The 19,263-nt window shown below is 42.6% G+C and overlaps 1 protein-coding gene and 1 non-coding gene across 7 annotated transcripts in view; one reads left to right on the top strand and one right to left on the bottom strand.

Moving 5' to 3' along the window:
* OPTN (optineurin) overlaps positions 1-19,263 on the top strand; it is a 51,455-nt gene that overhangs the window by 4,984 nt on the left and 27,208 nt on the right. For all 6 annotated transcript variants that reach the window (XM_047754590.1, XM_047754593.1, XM_047754591.1 and 3 more), the window contains 5 exons: positions 3,739-3,915; positions 5,086-5,288; positions 10,394-10,576; positions 12,317-12,390; positions 16,367-16,501. In XM_047754590.1, coding sequence (XP_047610546.1) covers positions 3,750-3,915; positions 5,086-5,288; positions 10,394-10,576; positions 12,317-12,390; positions 16,367-16,501 — 761 coding nt within the window. In that variant the 5' untranslated portion in view covers positions 3,739-3,749. The remainder of the gene's footprint in view (positions 1-3,738; positions 3,916-5,085; positions 5,289-10,393; positions 10,577-12,316; positions 12,391-16,366; positions 16,502-19,263) is intronic.
* Positions 4,836-4,907, bottom strand: TRNAE-UUC (transfer RNA glutamic acid (anticodon UUC)). The gene has a single exon. It is a non-coding gene; the product is annotated as a tRNA-Glu (tRNA).

Here is a 19,263-nt window from a genome sequence, read left to right as displayed (position 1 = left end):
AGTATCCATGAGGGTTCAATCCCTGGCCTCACTCAGTGGTTTAAGGATCTGGCATTGCCATGAGCTGTGGTGTAGGTCACAGATGCGGCTCTGATCTGGCGTTGCTGAGGCTGCGGCATAGGCTGGTGGCTACAGATCCATTTCGACTCCTGGCCTGGGAACCTCCATATGTATAGGTGGGGCCCTAAAATTGATAGGAACGCTGTTATTTAGTGAAAAGCCATTTTTATGAAATGTTAGCTGCCACATCCTACTGTGTAAAAATGAGTTTTATGGAAAGCCAGAAACTGGCTTTATCTAAATTATTTTAATGGGGAAAACAAAAGCAGTCTATTCTAGTCATCCAATGCTAAGAGATAGCACACTTCAGAATTCTAAGTGAATTAGGATATGTAAAACACAGATGCCTTCAAAAGGCTCACAGTGCTTTATCCATGTTTTCACTTCATAAAATTGCCATCCTGGCTAAAAATTCCATGAGAATGCTTTTCATGTGCCAGCTGCTATAGAGGAGAAAGCACACAGGCCGCAGTGCCGGCGCCGGCTGTCCTCTCAGTAGTAGCACTGTCTCTGATTTCTTACAGGTTTCTTCAGACCAAAAGTAGGCTGCCAGGCCCTCAGTTGCAGGAGACCTCGAGAGCCCTAGGAGTGTCCCTGCAGGAGTGGGCAAGAAGCACTGCTCTCCACCGGTTTGGTGCATTGATATTCTGGCCATTATTTTGTTCTTTTTTATGACTGAGCAGTATTCCAGTGTACATATGTATTACATCGTCTTTTTTTTTGTCTTTTTGCCTTTTCTTGGGCCACTCCCGAGGTACATGGAGGTTCCCAGGCTAGGGGGGTCTAATCGGAGCTGTAGCTGCCGGCCTACGCCAGAGCCACAGCAATGCGGGATCCGAGCTGGGTCTGCAACCTACACCACAGCTCACGGCAACACCAGATCCTTAACTGACTGAGCGAGGCCAAGGACTGAACCCCCAACCTCATGGTTCCTAGTCGGATTCATTAACCATTGAGCCACAACGGGAACTCCAATACTACATCTTCTTAATCCAGTCATCGATGAGCATTTAGATTGTTTCCATGTCTTGGCTATTGTGAATAGTGCTGCAGTGAACAGAGGGATACATGTATTTTTTTTTTTCTTTTTGGGGCTGCACCCACAACATATGGAGTTCTCAGGCCAGGAGTCGAATCAGAGCTACAGCTGCCAGCCTACACCACACCTCATGGCAATGCTGGATCCTTAACCCATTGAGCGGGGCCAGGGATCAAACCTGCATCCTCATGGATGCCAGTCAGATTCGTTACCGCTGAGCCACAGTGGGAACTCCAGGGGTGCATGTATCTTTTTGAATGAAAGTTTTGTCCAGATATATGCCCAGGAGTGGGACTGCTGGATCACATGGTCGTTTTATGTTGAGTTTTCTGCGAAACCTCCATACTCTTTTCCATAGCGGTTGTATCAATTTACATTCCCACTAACAGTGAAGGAGGGCTCCCTTTTCTCCACACCCTCTCCAGCATTTGTTATTTGTTGACTTGTTATTGATAGCCATTCTGACTGGTGTGAGGTGGTACCTCATTTGCAGCAACATGGAACTAGAGATTCTCATACTAAGTGAAGTAAGTCAGAAAGAGAAAGACAAATACCATAAGATGTCACTTATATGTGGAATCTAAAATATGGCATAAATGATCCTATCTATCAAATGGAAACAGATCATGACAGGGAGAGCAGACTTAGGTTTGCCAGGGGAGAGGGGGGAGAGAAGGGGATGCACGGGGAGTTTGGGGTTGGTGGTTGGGCACTGTTGCATTCAGAATGGGTAGGTTTTGGGGTTCTGGCATATAGCACAGGGAACCGTGTACAGTCTTTTGGGAACATGATGGAAGACAGTATGAAAAAAAGAATGTGTGTATATCTATATGGCTGGGTCACTTTGCTGTGCAGCGGAAATTGAAGGAACATTCTAAATCAGCTACACTTAAATAAAAATTTAAGGAATTCTTGTTGTGGCTCAGCGGTAACAAACCTGACTAGTATCCATGAGGATGCGGGTTCGATCCCTGGCCTTGCTCATTGGGTTAAGCATCCGGCATTGCCTGAGCTATGATGTGGGTTGCAGATTCGACTCAGATCCCAAATTGTTGTGGCTGTAGTGTAGGCCAGCAGCTGTAGCTCTGATTTGACCCCTAGCCTGGGAACTTCCATATGCTATAGGTGTGGCCCTAAAAAGAAAAAAAAAAAAAAAAATCCAGGCACAAGCATTTTACAACAAAAACCGTAACTGAGGCTTCCTTTGTAGTCTTTCAGAGAAACAGTCATCTGTACTCTGCCTTCCTGTTGACAGTGGCAGATTCCATTGGTGTATGTGGGAACTTCTTATAGGGATGAGGTTCTTTGAATGTAGTGAAAATCTTAGTTAGTAGTAACTTTTTTTTTTTCTTTTTTAGGGCTGCACCTGTGGCTTATAGAAGTTCCCAGGCCAGGGGTCAAATCAGAGCTGCAGCTGTTGGCCACAACCACAGCTGCAGCTGTTGGCCACAACCACAGCTGCAGCCACAGAAACACAGAATCCAAGCTACATTGCAATGTACACTGCAGCTTGTGGCAACGATGGATCCTTAACCTACTGATAGAGGGCAGGGATCAAACCCACATCCTCATGGATACTAGTCAGGTTCTTAACCTCCTGAGCCACAGTGGGAACTCCAGTCATAACTACTTTACAAGCAATTTAGTGACTGTTATTGCTAAGAAGTAGGAAGGAAAATCCTTCTGGCAGCTTTGGTTATTTTTTAAAGATTTCTGGCAGTACAGGATGGATGGGATGAAGTGGAATCTGAACTGTGAGTGAGTTAAATGGACCAGCCTTCCATGTTCATCTGGAGAACACTCACAGATGTTAGGATACAGTGAGACACCAGAGAGCACTTCTCTTTCCTCATATTCCAGACCCCTCTACAACATAAAGTGGTATGCTTTAAATATTCTCCAAATGTGCAACAACTAAGCATGACTTTCTTAGACATTGTAGAGAGCTTTGCACAAGTATTGAACATAGGAGCTTAAGTATCCTGTGGCACCTTGATTGTATGACAGGGCTGAGTTTAGAACCATCCTTAATGCTCGGTTGCAGGCTTTATTAAGTAACCTTGGATGAGCTATAAAACCTCTCAGTTCAGCTCCATCACCCGGAAAATAGCTGTCTGGTTGAGTTTTCGTGAGGATTAGAAATGGACATTCTGGTGCCGTGACTGAGCACATAGTAAGCATCCAAAATATGTCAGGTCTCCCTTTCCTCGTAGCCAAAAATACAAAAAATAAAATATGAACATTTTTTAACAGTTAATTATTGAGATGTAATTCACCAACCAGGCAGTTCACCCAAAATGTGGAGATTTGAGCTTAAAGATTTTCCTGGGAAAATCAGTGTAATGATACTTTTGCCCACGTCTCACTTTAGGATTCTTAATCATCAGGATGTCATGCCCGCCTCCTCCTCCTCCATCTCCTACCTCCTCACCCTTCTACAGAGACATACACCTACAGACTGAAGCTAGGATATTCCTTTTTTGTTTCAAAGGAAGAATCAAGATTGTTCAAAATATAATGGGAGAGAAAGTTGGCACCTTCTAGAATACTTACTAGCACTTGCACAGGGGTTTGTGGGACTCGTGGGCACCCTGTGCAGAGATGGATGGTTATATTTTCAGTTCATGACTTTTTTGTAGGAACTGCTGCCATGTCCCACCAACCACTTAGCTGCCTGACTGAGAAGGGGGACAGCCCCACCGAAACCACAGGAAATGGACCCCCCACTCTGGCTCACCCAAACCTTGACACGTTCACCCCACATGAACTGCTGCAGCAGATGAGAGAGCTTCTAATCGAGAACCATCAGCTGAAAGGTGAGTAACACCTGGCCTTGTGTCTCCCTTCACCTGGGCCTTTGGGAACGCCATCCCTTGTAGATGAATCCCTTTCTCTGCACCTGGTTTCCTGGGAGAAGAGCGAGCATAGAATTAGCTTTTAGTAAGTTCCCGTTGTTTACTATTAGATACAGAGAAGAATAAAAAGTACTTTATGTATCTCTGGGGAATGGCATAATGACATTTAGCCCATTTGAAAGGACAAAGGAGGAGTTCCCATGTGGTGCAATGGGTTAAGTAAGTATCCAGCACTGTCACTGAAGTGGCTGGGTCGCTGCTGTGGCATGGTTTTGATCCATGGTCTGAGAACTTCCACATGCCTTAGGTGCAGGAAAAAAAAAAAGCAGAAAAAGTAAAAAAGGCTGCTATTATTACAGTTAGTTCTAAATAGTACCTTACGAGAAATCATTCTAATATCTCCAGCCATGGCTTTTGTCAGGACCAGTGTTTGAATCCAGGAGGGAGAGACCTCAGTCTATCTAGTTATTAATAGGCATTTTGATACAATAAATCCAGTAAAATCATTTTTATTTTCTTGAGACTTTTGAGGGCTAGAAATGACATTAGACCTGCCAGTCCTTTCTGGAAACAGAACACACTTAGAAATTTTTTTGTTTTGCTGCTATATAGCACAGGAAACTACATCTAGTCACTTGTGATAGGACATGATGGAGGATAATATGAGAAAAAGAATGTGTGTGTGTGTCTATATATATATATATATTGACAGAACATTGTAAATCAACTATAATAGAAAAAATAAAAATCTTAAAAAAATTTTTAGTGTGTGTCCCATGAAATACTGGGAACATATATGAATTTAAAAAAGCTAAAATTCAAATTAAAAAAATTTTTTAAATTTTGGTCGCTGCATGTTGTGGCTTGACATGGGATTTTAGTTCCCAGACTGGGGATTGAACCCAGGATACAGCAGTGAAAGTACCAAATCTTAACCACTAGACCACCAGGGAACTCCAGAAAGCACTTACCTTGCTACACAGTCTTTCCAGCTGATGCTGGGGCCCAAGCCAAGCCTGGCATCTTGAGATTCAGAGCTATGTGGTGAGGTGGTTTCTTTGGGGAGGTTCTATTCATGATACCAAGCCTAGCTCCCTGGTGTATGACACTGTCCCTCTGAACCCTATGCAGAAGCCATGAAGCTAAATAATCAAGCTATGAAAGGGCGATTTGAGGAGCTTTCAGCCTGGACAGAGAAGCAGAAGGAAGAACGCCTTTTTTTTGAGACCCAGAGCAAAGAAGCCAAAGAGCGCCTAACAGCTCTGAGTCTTGAAAATGAAAAACTGAAGCAAGAACTTGGAAAACTAAAAGGGAAAACTGAAAGGTCATTTGAGGTGAGCAGACTGCTCAGTTGTGATTTTATGCTGTTGATATTTGTAGTGGGATCTCATTGTCTAAACTTCTAGATCAAAACCTTTCACAGTTCAGGCTACACGTGCACTTTGCATTATCTTGAAAGAAGAGATCTTGATGATTGGCTGCAGTCTTAAGGGTCATGTATAATCTCTGGTGAAGGAAAGAAATGTGTAAAGCTTGACTGTATTCATTATAGTCAAAAGGGTGTCATGGTTATAATTCATTATTTTGTATTCATTATAGATGGTATGGAAGGACCTCTGCTTTGAATGGTCCAAGTGTTAGTTATTTTGTGTGTTTGATATAGAATTACATTTAAAAAAGCTATTACTCAGAATTTCACTTATTGATCTTGTCCTTTCAGTCTAAAATAGATTCCTCACTTAATGTTTTACATTTCCTTTTGAAAAATGGCCTGACAAAAGTCACATTGTGACATAAGGCTATGGAGTGCCACATTTCCACTGACCCAAAGAACCTGAGAAATGTGCCCACATCTGAGAAGGGTATCAAAAATGTTAGCGAAAAGGCAAATCAGAACACATTTGAAGCCTTTGCTCATATGCTAAGAGGCTCACTGGGTATTATTTCATTTTTATTTTTATTTAATTTATTTATTTATTTTTATGGATGCTCCCATGGCATATGGAGGTTCCCAGGCTAGAGGTCCAATCGGAGCTATAGCCACCGACTTATATCACAGCCACAGCAACACCAGATCTGAGCCACATCTGTGAGCTACATCTGTGATCCTTAACCCACTGAGCGAGGCCAGAGATCAGACCTGCATCATCATGGATACTAGTCAGGTTCGTTAACTGCTGAGCCACAACAGGAACTCCTGGGTTATTTTAGATGAACAGGTATGGTTCATTGTCTTCCAAACCTAGAACTTAACAACTTTAGAGAGCACTGGATTGATTCTTAGGTATCAGTGATTTTTCTTTTTTCAGATGATTTGTAATATTGTGTTAGTTTCAGGTGTAGTTTCATATTTTTATACATGTATTTGTTTTTTTCAGATTACTTTCCATTATAGGTTATTATAAGATATTGAGTATAGTTCCCTGTGCTAAACAGTAAATCCTTGTTGCTTACCTATTTTATGTACAGTAGTTCGTTAACCCCATATTCCTAATTTGTACCTACCCCCATCAGTGATTTTTCTTGATCCTTTGCCTTGAACTTTGTTGATGTCTAATTTCTTAAATGGGTAAAGAATACAAAGAAATAAAATGGAAAGAAAATAATGAAAAGAGGATGATATGGAATAATCTATAAAGAACGAAAAGTTGTTTAGAAAAATATCATTGTTTAGGAGTTCTCTTGTGGCACAGCAGGTCAAGGATCTGGTGTTGTCACTGCAGCGGCTTGGTCTTTGGTCTCCACTATGGCACAGGTTTGATCCCTGGCCTAGGAACTTCCACATGCCACAGGCTCAGCCAAAAAAAAAAAAAAAAAATCGTAGTTTATTTCAATGATCTTAGTCATCAACTTCTGCTCATAGGACAATAACTCCTGCATATTAAACATGCAGCTTTAATATATTTGTATTTGTACTGGAAATATTTGATTGTTGATAAGATTTATCAGTTTTGATGCTTCAATTTGTCTTACAGAGCATTAAGTCACTTCTTTGGGGAAAACCTCTTATTATCTAAATATTTTTTAGGTAGACCACTCTGAAGAAATGGTCACCTAGGATATATGAGTAATTTTCTACTCTCTGGAAGAAAATATCTCACTTTGTTTTCCTCCCTTGGCTTTTGGGATGTGGGTTGACAATTGGCTTCAGCCTGCTGGGGCCTATCATATTGAAGCCAAAAAGGAAGCTTCCAGAAGCAGCTTGTGTGAAATAGTCTGCCTGTATGTTTTCTGAAAAGCTCCTAGTATCGAAAGAGGTTGGGATCAGAAGCTGGAGCTCTGGACAGCTTCTTTCAAGACAGAGGATCAGTTGAAGCAAGCTGCAAGCATGGCTAAAAATGAGTCCTTGGGATAAAGAGACATGTAGGACTCTTAAAACCCCTTGGTCATCAGCTTTCTCCTCCAGACTGTACCACCCAGGCCAGCCACTTGCCTCCCTGCCCCTTTAATTTTTGTTTCATAGACTGCTTGAGGTTTTTTTTTTTTTTAATTTAGGCCTACATTTTCCTGATTTACCATAGCTCTCCAGGCCTCACATTTTCATCACTCATGCGGGGCCCTTATGTTCTGTGCCATGCAAGGGCGGGGAGCAGGCAATTTCCTTTGGAGACCTGCCTCTAATCCCCAGGGTGAGTGTGAGGCATTACAGGTTCTGTCCGATTTCACTGAGTTATTATCGTAATGATCTCTAAAGAGTACTTTTTAAACTTTTAACTACAGATTGCTAGGCAAAGGTCACTATCTAGACTTTTGTTTGGGGATTATAAAATGGCACATTTCCAGGTCAGTACAGCACTCAAAAAGACAGAGAAATGGTTGTTTCGTGAAGGTCAATCAATGCTAAATGCTCAAAAGTGATGAAAGACGTAACAAATAACGGAGGTGGGCTTGAGATCCCAGAATATAAATCCTGGGAGTTCAGTCTAGGAAGACAATGGATGGAGCCTTAACAGCGAAATGAAGAGAAATTTCAGGTGTCACATCACAAAGTGCTTTATAGGCAAATAAGTCGCTCCATAATTTCCCAGGAATAATTAAGAGATCCTCACAATTGTGAAAAAGTAAATCAATCTGATATATGAGATTCTAGAGCCCTGGCCTTATATCCCTGTTTAAAACTCTATTTCCTTCCTTTATGCCAAGTGGCTTTTAAAAATCTGTTCTATGGAGTTCCCATCGTGGCGCAGTGGTTAACGAATCCAACTAGGAACCATGAGGTTGTGGGTTCAATCCCTGCCCTTGCTTGGTGGGTTAATGATCCCGTGTTGCTGTGAGCTGTGGTGTAGGTCACAGATGTGGCCTGCGTTGCTGTGGCTCTGGTGTAGGCTGGCAGCTACAGCTCAGATTAGATCCCTAGCCTGGGAACCTCCATATGCCGCAGGAGCAGCCCAAGAAATGGCAAAAAGACAAAAAAAAAAATCTGTTCTACATGATGTCCCCAGGAAGGTCAAGAGGGTGGATGTGAAGATTCCCAACAGGGCATAGTCTGCCCTTACCTGCTCGCTTCCTGGTTCCAAACTAGGCAGTATCTTTCCTTTTATGTTTTCATGCCTTTAAATATACATTTCTTTGGTCTGAATGATTATCTTATTTTTTTTTTTTAGGGCTGCACCCACATATATGGAGGTTCCCATGCTATGCATCAAATTGGAGCTGTAGCTGCCAGCCTGCCACAGCCACAGCAGTGCCAGATCCAAGCCGTTCTGTGACCTACACCATAGCTCATGGCAACGCTGGATCTTTAACCCATGGAGCGAGTCCAGGGCTTGAACCTGTATTCTCATGGATACTAGTCAGATTTGTTTCTGTTGAGCCACGATGGGACCTCTGGTCTGAGTCATTATCAGGAAAGACTGCACAGGCTTTGAACCTTTCCTTGCAGACCTAAGTCTTCTATTTCACAGCGGGTTTTTTTTGTTTTGTTTTGTTTTGTTTTTTTCTAAAATCTGTGGGAGTTTCCTAGCTAGGGAATGGTCCAGATGAAGATGGAGAATGATTCCACCGGTGCAAGGGGCACTTCCATGCTGCAAGTTATCACCTAGCCCTCTCTTTTCTTTTTTCCTTCCCTTCCCTTCCCTTCTTTTCCCTTTCCTTCCTTCCTTCCTTCCTTCCTTCCTTCCTTCCTTCCTTCCTTCCTTCCTTCCTTCCTTCCTTCCTTCCTTTCTTTCTTTCTTTCTTTCTTTCTTTCTTTCTTTCTTTCTGCTTTTTAGGGCCTCACTTGCAGCATATGGAGGTTCCCAGGCTAGGGGCAGAATTGGAGCTGTAGCCTCTGGTCTACTCCACAGCCACAGCAACTCTGGATCTGAGCATTGTCTGCGATCTTCACCACAGCTCATGGCAGCGCTGGATCCTTAACCCACTGAGGGCAAGGATTGAACCTGCATCCTCATGGATACTAGTCAGATTCATTTCTGTTGAGCCACGAAGGAATTCAGAGCCCTCTCTTTTCAGAACTTCATGGATTAGCTGCTTATGGTCTGTGCACATGCCTTTCTGATAATTTTTTGGTTATACTATAAGCTTTTGGGCCTGTTTATCATTCCTTAGGAAATCTGTCACAGAGAGTTTTGTGTGCATGCACGCACATGTGTATTTTCTAATGCGTTACAATCCTCTAATAATCTCAAGTGTGTATATTTCTGGTGGCACTGTTTGCATAAGAGCAATGATGGAAAATATCAGAGAGGCTGAGAAGGTCACAGCTGGAACAGACCACAGAGACCATGTGGTACCATGTCTTTCTTTCTGACCCAAAAAAACTGAAGCGAAGGCATCAAGTAACTGTGCTCAAGGTGACACATGCAGTGATTAGCACAGTGTGGACGAGAATCTGGGCTCCCTTCTCCCAAGTACAAACACCGCACTTTAACAGCCTCTTTCTCTTATGACTGTGTCATATGTAATAACTGCAACAGGATGAACACAACATGTACTCAACATTCGGGAAATATTAATGTTTCTTATTGATGTTAATATTGGCGAAAATTTAATTTTTCCGCCCTTGGTGCCAGCCTCTGAATTTTCAGTTTTCTTATTGCTCACTAGACTTATTTTTAGCACCTTAAAACACCAACATAATATGCTGCAGATATGGCAAAAAAAAAAAAAAAAATCCCCAAACAAAAACAAAACACCAGCATAGAGTACTGTAGTAACCAGACGACATACCTGGGAGAATTCTGGACCTTTCATTATGTTTTGCCATTACTATACCATCATGCCCTCGGTGCTTTGGCTTCTAAGTAGACATGAAAAATATGGGAAGGGTGGGGCTAGATATGCATTTGTAGGGAGGATAAGAGGGCATGATGTACAAGTCTACCATTGCCAGAGTCTGGCTGGTTGTTTTCATGCTATCAGGTTATTTCAGCATGCTAAGGAAGCCTTTCTTGTCATGAGACTATTTTAATTTTCTGTTATTGCTCCTCATCCTTTCCAGGACCTCACTGGGGACCCCAGGGTCCCCAAGGCGGAAGCAGAACAGGAAGTAGAACAGCTGAAGACCCAGGTGGCACGCCTTCAAGCTGAAAAGGCGGATCTGCTGGGCATCGTGTCTGAATTGCAGCTCAAGCTGAACTCAGGTGGCCCCTCTGAAGACTCCTTTGTTGAAATCAGGATGGCTGTAAGTGCACTGGGTTTGGTTTTGTTTTAGGCAAGTTACAAAACCTCACCTGGACAACTGCTGCAAATAGTACCATTTCCTTTAAACACCGGGGTGGGGTGAGGAGCATCTTTCAAAAAGCCTAACTACTGAATGCATCTGAAATATTAGCGTTTGCCTTTACTTCCTCATTCCTTTGTTGCACTAAAGAAGAATAGAGTTGGAAAATGGCTCTTAATAGCCCTCCACCCATGCCCCTCATAAATTTTAGATTAACAGTGGCTGAAATCGAGAAGTAAAATACTAATCAGAAAGTACTCTGTGTCAGAGTACTTTTTCTGCAAATGACCAAAGATGATGAAAACACAATATTGATCAAAGAGCTTTGTTTGACCTTCTGCAGATAACTGATAAAATTCAGGAAGCCCAAGGACATATCAGAAGTTTCCAAATGAGGTTTCTTTCTTCAGGGTACATGGTTAACTTAATATTCTCCCACAATGATGAGTGATGGTTATTTCAGTGTAAACATGTTTTTCCTTCTTTCTTTTTTTGCTTTTTAGGGCTGCACCCACAGCATATGGAGGTTCCCAGGTTAGGGGTTGAATCAGAGCTGTAGCTGCTGGCCTACACAACAGCCACAGCTGTGTCTATGACCTATACCACAGCTCATGGTAACACCGGATCCTTAACCCACTGAGCAAGGCCAGGGATGGAACCTGCGTCCTCGTGGATGCTAGTCAGATTCATTAAGCACTGAGCCACAACGGGAACTCCTAAACATGTTTTTCTTGCCTTACTTCTGTGAACAGGAAAACACTGCCCAAGATTTAGGAACAGTGTGCACACACAAAACTGTCTAGAACCATCTTTGTGTCTTTGGGGAAGATCTTTCTGCTAGCTCTTTGGAATTGAAGTGTCTTTCAAATCATTTAAGTGGTCTTAGTCTTCCTGTTCCTTAAGTGGCCCAAGATGCATATGAATTTCTCATAGTAGCCAGCCTTGTGCTTTATGAGCCTTGACCATAGAAAACAGCCTTTTTTTTCCAACATTTCTTCAGCAAGTTCTAGCATTTTACATTTTATTTATTTTTTTATTTATATATCTATTTATTTATTTAATATTTTGCTTTTTAGGGCCATACCCACAGCATATGGAAGTTCCCAGGCTAGGGCTCCAATCGGAGCTGCAGCTGCCGGCCTACACCACAGTCATAGCAATGCCAGATCCAAGCTGTGTCACTGACCTACACTGCAGCTCACGGCAACGCCAGATCCTTAACCCACTGAGTGAGGCCAGGGATGGAACCTGAATGCTCATGGATACTAGTTGGGTTCGTTACTGCTGAGTCACAATGCGAACTCCACATTTTGCATTTTAAAAGACTCTATGGGAAAGATACAGGGAATTGTCACAAGTTCTATATGACCTTAACTCGGGGAAGAAGGGAGCTGCCAAGGAGAGAGAGAAGGAGATAAGCTTTTCTGTGTGTGGGGTCAGGTTGAGTGTGCTGAATGAGAGGAGCCTGACCTTGTCTTCGCCTGGATATTTATAATCCTGACAGAGCTTGCAGGCTGAGGGGAGGGTAAATTTCCACTCCATTTCAGTGACCAAATTTAAAACATCTCACATTGCAGTGTTTGATAGGTTCCTGGGGTTGTATGTCATCCAAATTCTTGATCTTTTGTCTTTTTCTCTTTTGGTAAAGAATTTGTCTTGCAGATGTACTACGTTATATTTCTTTCATTTCTACTTTCTCAGGAGGGAGAAGCAGATGCAGCAATGAAGGAAATCAAGACAAGTCCTGGGCCCATAAGAACTGATTCCATTGACACGTATGTAAAGACAGACTAGGGCTGTCAGGCAGACCCGTTGGGCACTCTTGTCACTTTCAGCTCGCCCCTGGGAGGTCAAACATGGTGGGCTTAAAAGGCCGCTTACTAATTTATATCAGGACCTTTCAAGAAGGTCAAGTTTGAGAGTTCTCTGGAGGCTCAGTGGGTTAAGGATCTGGCATTGTCATTGCTGTGGCATGGGTTTGATCCCTGGCTGGGAACTTCCGCATGTGCCACCAAAAAAGTAAATTTAGAAAATTAAGAACGTTTGATTTGAATGCTATTTAACATTGCAGCCAAAACTGGCAGAGAATAAAAACAATGTTCGGTGGCTTTGTAGGCTTACTAAGCCCTCACCACTCTATTTAGGGGTGTCTCATCCCCATCCGATGGGAAGTGAAAACAAACTTGTTCTCTATTAAAAAAACCATATTTCCTAATTTGTTTACCATTGCTGTCTGACCCAGACCAGGCTGCCCAGCTGATAAGAGGGATGTTTCCATTTTCTCTTTCCTGTTCATTCCCAAGTACAAGCCAAGGTGACTAATGCTGGATGATCTTCCACAACAGTGACAAGTGTTACTCTGAGTGATGGTGGCTGTTTTTTGAAAGTGCCCAGATATCTTACCTGGGGAATCTCAAATAGACTTGTGCTGAGTAGATATTAGGAAGCAGACATCCTAAATGGTCAGGGGACCTCGAGGAAGAAATGACAGGGGTAACTGAGCACCTGAGACTCTCGAAGGTAGCTCTGACCCATAATGGGCTGTTAGCTTATCTTCTGTAAGCAGATTATGAGTATGAATCTATGTACAAGAGATATCTATCTGAAAATTTCCCTAAGGATCTCTTCTCTCAGAGGATTTTTTTTTTTTTTTTTGCTTTTTTTGCTTTTTAGGGCCACAATTGTGGCATATGGACATTCCCAGGCTAGGAGTCCAGTCAGGGCTACAGCTCTGGCCACAGGTACAGCCACGGCCACAACAATCTGGGATCCAGCCGCATCTGTGACCTACACCACAGCTCACAGCAATGCTGGATACTTAACCCACTGAGTGAGGCCAGGAATCGAACCCTCATCCTTATGGATACTAGTCATACTGGTTTCCAGTTCGCCACAACAGGAACTCCCTTTAGAGGTTTTTAATATCCTTTCTTCTGTAACTTGATAAATATACTCATAAAACAAAAATGCATTATTTTTTTCAGTTATGCTCATAAGCCCTTGTATAAGGAAGGAAATAAGGACTAGATAATATTCTTTCATCAAACAGCGCAGTTAGCAGGAATGAAAGTTACTTCCTTTTTTAGTTAGAAATTCCTCAGCATCCCCTCCTCTTCCTGTATTGCTTTTTTTTTTTTTAGCTTTTGCCTTTTCTAGGGCCGCTCCCACAGAATATGGAGGTTCCCAGGCTAGGGGTCTAATCAGAGCTGTAGCCACTGGCCTACGCCAAAGCCACAGCAATGCGGGATCTGAGCTGTGTCTGCAACCTACACCACAGCTCACGGTGAAGCCAGATCTTTAACCCACTGAGCAAGGCCAGGGATCAAACCAGCAACCTCATGGTTCCTAGTCAGATTCATTAACCACTGCCCCATGAAGGGAACTCCTATATTGCTTTTTTAATATCAGAAGACTTTCTTGGAAGTGGTGGGAAGGAAGAAAGCCCTGTTTGAAATGTCCAAGCCACTTCCTTTTCATTTATAGCTCTAGAAAGACCACTTCCTCTTTTAAGCCACACAGCTTTTTTTTTTTTTTTTTTTAATGTCCGCACCTGTGGCATTTGACCAGGGATTAAATCTGAGCCACAGCTTCGACCTATGCTGCAGCTGCAGCAACGCTGGATCCTTTAACCCACTGCACCAGCCCAGGAAAGCCCAAGGAATCAAACTGTACCTCCACAGCAACTCAAGCTGCTGCATTGGAATTTTTTTTTTTTTCTTTTTGCCATTTCTTGGGCCCGCTCCCTCGGCACATGAAGGTTCCCAGGCTAGGGGTCTAATCGGAGCTGTAGCCACAAGCCTACGCCAGAGCCACAGCAATGCGGTATCCAAGCCGCATCTGCGACCTACACCACAGCTCACTCACGGCAATGCCAGATTGTTAACTCACTGAGCAAGGCCAGGGATCGAACCTGCAACCTCATGGTTCCTAGTCGGATTCGTTAACCACTGCACCATGACGGGAACTCCTGCACTGGATTTTTAACCCACTGTGCCACAGTGGGAACTCCCACCCAGCTATTTTTTTTTTTAATTAATTTTTTATTTTTTGCTTTTCAGGGCTGCATCTGAGGCATATGGAAGTTCCCAGGCTAGGGGTTGAATCAGAGCTACAGCTGCAATTTCTAGGTTTGGAGTTTCAGCCTTGGAATTGGAAACTGGGATTGAATCCTGGCTCTTAGACAAGTGGATTACAGAGGGCATAGCTGCCATTAGCATCAGCGAAATTATCCAGAATGTTTCCTTAGTGCAGTGGTGGTCACGGTTCTCTTCGTTTGTCACTGAACTGTTTCTCGATTTAGTCCAATTTTGAAAATGAGAAAAATATTTGACGTACCAACAGTGAAGATATTTTGCTGCTCTATTGTTTAAAACCAAAACAAAAATGATTTTCTTCTCCTGACTTGAGAATGTCATGACTTCTGTCAAGTTGGAGAAAGGCTGGTGGCCTGCACGTCACCACAGGAGCACCCATGCTTGTGCTCTTTGTGTGACTATGGTCCCTGGAGATTAGTCCTCTAGGAAAACCAGTCACCAAAACCAAGGGCTACCTCTGCACAGCTGTTTCCCTGGGTCCTGTGGTCTGGGGCTGTGAACACGGTGACTATTTGGAGAAAGTGAACACGTGCAGCATAAGGTGAACCTACCCATCAGTCCCCACTCCTTTCCTGGAAAGCACAGAGGAGGGAGGCCCTGGTGGTCATTAGGCCAGCTGAGCTTGGTCTGTAAATGAGAATTAACTAGAGAATGTTCTGGAAAGCAGATCTTTTTTTTTTTTTTTAATGCATGTATTTTATTTTTACATTCAGTCATTCTTTTTTTTTTTTTTTTTTGTCTTTTTGCCATTTCTTGGGCCGTTCCTGTGGCATATGGAGGTTCCCAGGCTAGGGGTCCAATCGGAGCTGTAGCCACCAGCCTACGCCAGAGCCACAGCAACGTGGGATCCGAGCTGCGTCTGCAACCTACACCACAGCTCACGGCAACGCCAGATCCTTTAACCCACTGAGCAAGGGCAGGGACCAAACCCGCAACCTCATGGTTCTTAGTCGGATTCGTTAACCACTGCGCCACGACAGGAACTCCAGATCTTTTTTATTTTTATTTTTTAATGTATTGGGGTAGGGGGTGGAACAGTGAATAGAATGAGATACTTATTGTTATTATTACCTTCTTCGTTGGCCACCCATATTTTCCAGGCATAAGGAATTCCTGGGCCAGGGATTGAATCTGAGACAGAGTTTTGACCTTTGCCACAGCTGCGGCAATGCCAAATCCTTAACCCACTGCACCAGGCCAGGGAGTGACCTCAGCCACTGCAGAGACAATATCAGATTTATAACCCTCTGTGCCATAGCAGGAAGGCTTGGAAATCAGTTCCTTTAAGCTGATTCCAGTTATATTCTTAGACTCTGGGATTTTTGTTTTCTTATGAAAAAGCATTGTTTTTTTCTTTGCTTTTTTCAGGGCTGCACATGGAGCATATGGAGGTTCCCAGGCTGGGGGTCAAATAGGAGCTGCAGCTGCCAGCCATAGCCACAGCAACACAGGATTCAAGCCTGTCTGCAACCTACACCACAGCTCATGGCAACGCCAGATACTTAACCATAGCTCATGGCAACGCCAGATACTTAACCCACTGAGCGAGGCCAGGGATCAAACCCGAATCCCGTGGATACTAGTCGGGTTAGTTATCACTGAGCCACAATGGGAATTCCTGAAACGGCATCTTAACCTTTATGCTGTTTTGCTCTAGGAGCAAATCTGCAGAAGGTACCAGGAATTATTTGGAATTTGAGGAATTAACTGTGAGACAGCTCCTGCTGTGTCTAAGGGAAGGAAACCAGAAGGTGGAGAGACTTGAAATCGCCCTCAAGGAAGCCAAAGAAAGGTATGAAAGAGGCAACCTGAAATATACATACACTGCTTTTTTAACAGCTTTACTGAGATATAATTAAGATACCATGCAATTCATCTATTTTAAGTATATACTCTAATTTTTTTTGGTCTTTCTCTTTTTTTAGGGCCACACCCTCGCCATATGGAGGTTCCCAAGCTAGGGGTCCAGTCAGAGCTGTAGCCAACAGCCTATGCCAGGGCCATGGCAACTCAGGATCCGAGCCACATCTGCGACCTACACCACAGCTCTTGGCAACGCCAGATCCTTAACCCACTGAGCAAGGCCAGGGATTGAACCTGCGCCCTTATGGATGCCAGTCAGGTTTGTTAACCGCTGAGCCATGATGGGAACTCCCCTATACATTCTAATTTTTAAAGAATATTCACAAACTATAGCCTTCACCACATTATAATTTAGAATATTTTTCCCCCAAATAAGAAACCCAATACCCATTAGCACTCATTCCCCATTCCTCCTAGTAATCTGCTTTCTTCTACATAGACTTATCATTTCTGGAGAGTTTATATAAACGGAATCATGCAACATGTGGTCTTTTGTGATTGGCTTATTTTATCTAGCATAATGTTTTTACAGTTCATCCATGACATGGCTTGTGTCAGTTCTTCCTTTTTGTTGCCAAATAATATTCTATGATGTGAATAGACAATATTTTGTGTATCTGTCCGTCACTTGATGAACTTTTGGGTTATTCCCACTTTTTGCCTGTTACAAATAGTGTTTGCTCTGGATATTCATGCACGTTTTTCCGTGTGGACATATTTTTTAATTCTCTGGGTATATGCCTAGGAGTTGAACGGCTAGGTTACATGGTAACTCTCTGTTTAATATTTTGAGGAACTAGCACGCTGTTTTCCACAGTGGCTGCACCATTTTACATTCTTACCAAAAATGTGTAAGGCTTGCACTTTCTGCACATCCTTACCAACACTCTGTTTTTTTTGTTGTTGTTCTTTTTAGGGCCGCACCTATGGCATATGGAGGTTCTCAGGCTAGGGGTCCAATTGGAGCTACAGCTGCCGGCCTATTCCATAGCCACAGCAGTGCCAGATCTGAGCCAGTTGTGCAACCTACACCACAGATTACGGCAATGCTGGATACTTGATCCGATGAGCGAGGCCAGGGATCGAACCCGCATCCTCATGGTTCCTGGTCGGATTTGTTTCTGCTGCACAACGATGGGAACTCCACCAATACTTGTTATTGTCAGTCTTTTTGATTATGGGCCATCTTCTTGGCTGTAAGGTGGTATCTCATTGTGATTTTGATTTCATTTCCCCAGTGACTAAAAATGTTGAGCATCTTTTTATGTTGGCCATTTGTATGTCTTCTTTGCCCATTTAAAAAATTGGATTGTCTTTTTAAATTTTTCTTTATTTTTTCTTTTTAGGGCCACATCTGTGGCATATGGAAGTTACCAGACTAGGGGTTGAATTGGAGCTGCAGCTGAGGCCTGTGCCACAGCCACAGCAATGCCGGATCCAAGCCCCATCTTTGACCTATGCCGCGGCTTGCAGCAATGCTGGATCCTTAACCCAGTGAGCAAGGCCAGGGATCAAACCCGCATTCTCACGAACACTATGTTGGGTTCTTAACCCCATGATCCACAACGGGAACTCTGGATTGTCCTTTTTTTTTTTTTTTTTTAAGAATCAGTACTCTTTTATTTCATTTGGTTTTTTTATAATGGCTTTTAAAATTTTTATTGGAGGAATTCCCATCATAGCTCAGCAGTAATGAACACAACTAGTATCCAAAAGGATGTGTGTTTGATCCCTGGCCAAGCATTTCCATGAGCTGTGGTGTACGTCACAGACATGGCTTGGATCCCGATTTGCTATGGCTGTGGTATAGGCTGGCAGCTGTAGCTCTGATTCAACCCCTAGCCTGAGAACTTCCATATGCTGTGGGGGTGGCCCTAAAAAGACAAAAAAATAAAAAAAGAAGAAAAAGAAAAAAAATAAAAATTTTATTGGAATATAGTTGACTTAACAAAGGTGTGTTAATTGCAGGCATGCAGCAAAGTAAATCATTTATACATATGCATATATCCATTCCTTTTCAGGTTATTGGATTGTCTTTTAATTATCCAATGATAAAAATTCATTAGTATTCTGGATACCAGTCCTTTATGAGGTATATGATTTGCAAATATTTTCTCCCATCCTGTGGATTTTCTTTTCAGTTCTTTGATGGTTTCATTTGTAGCACATTTTTTTTTTTAAATTTTAATCTAGTACAATTTATCTTTATTTTTTTGTTTTGTTTTGTTTGTCACTTGTGCTTTTGGTGTTGTATCTAAGAAACTGTTGCCTAACCCAAGGTCACATAGATTCACCCCTGTGTTTGTGCCTAAGAGTTTTATAGTTTTAGCTCTTACATTTAGTCTGTGATCCAGTTTGAGTTCACTTTCAAGCAGAGCGTTAGGTAAGGGTCAGCTTCACTCTTCTGCATGTCAATACCTAGTTGTGCTTTTGGCGGTACCCACGGCATATGGAAGTGCCTGGGCCAGGGATCATCTGTTGAAGATGATTCCTTACTGAACTGTCTTGAGACCTTTGGTGTAAATCAGTTGATCATAAATGTAATGATTAATTCCTAAATGCTCAGTTTTATTCAGTTGATCTTAGGTTTGTCCATATGCCAATACTACCCTGTCTTAAATTACTTTAGTTTTATAGTAAATTTTGAAATTGGGGAACCTGAGTCCTCCAATGTTGTTCTTCTTTTAAAAT

This window comes from Phacochoerus africanus, chromosome 12 (assembly GCF_016906955.1).
Source record: "Phacochoerus africanus isolate WHEZ1 chromosome 12, ROS_Pafr_v1, whole genome shotgun sequence".
NCBI classification, from domain to species: Eukaryota; Metazoa; Chordata; class Mammalia; order Artiodactyla; family Suidae; genus Phacochoerus; species Phacochoerus africanus.
The sequence above is the reverse complement of the archived record's forward strand: the minus strand, read 5'-3'. Positions and strand labels throughout refer to the sequence as shown.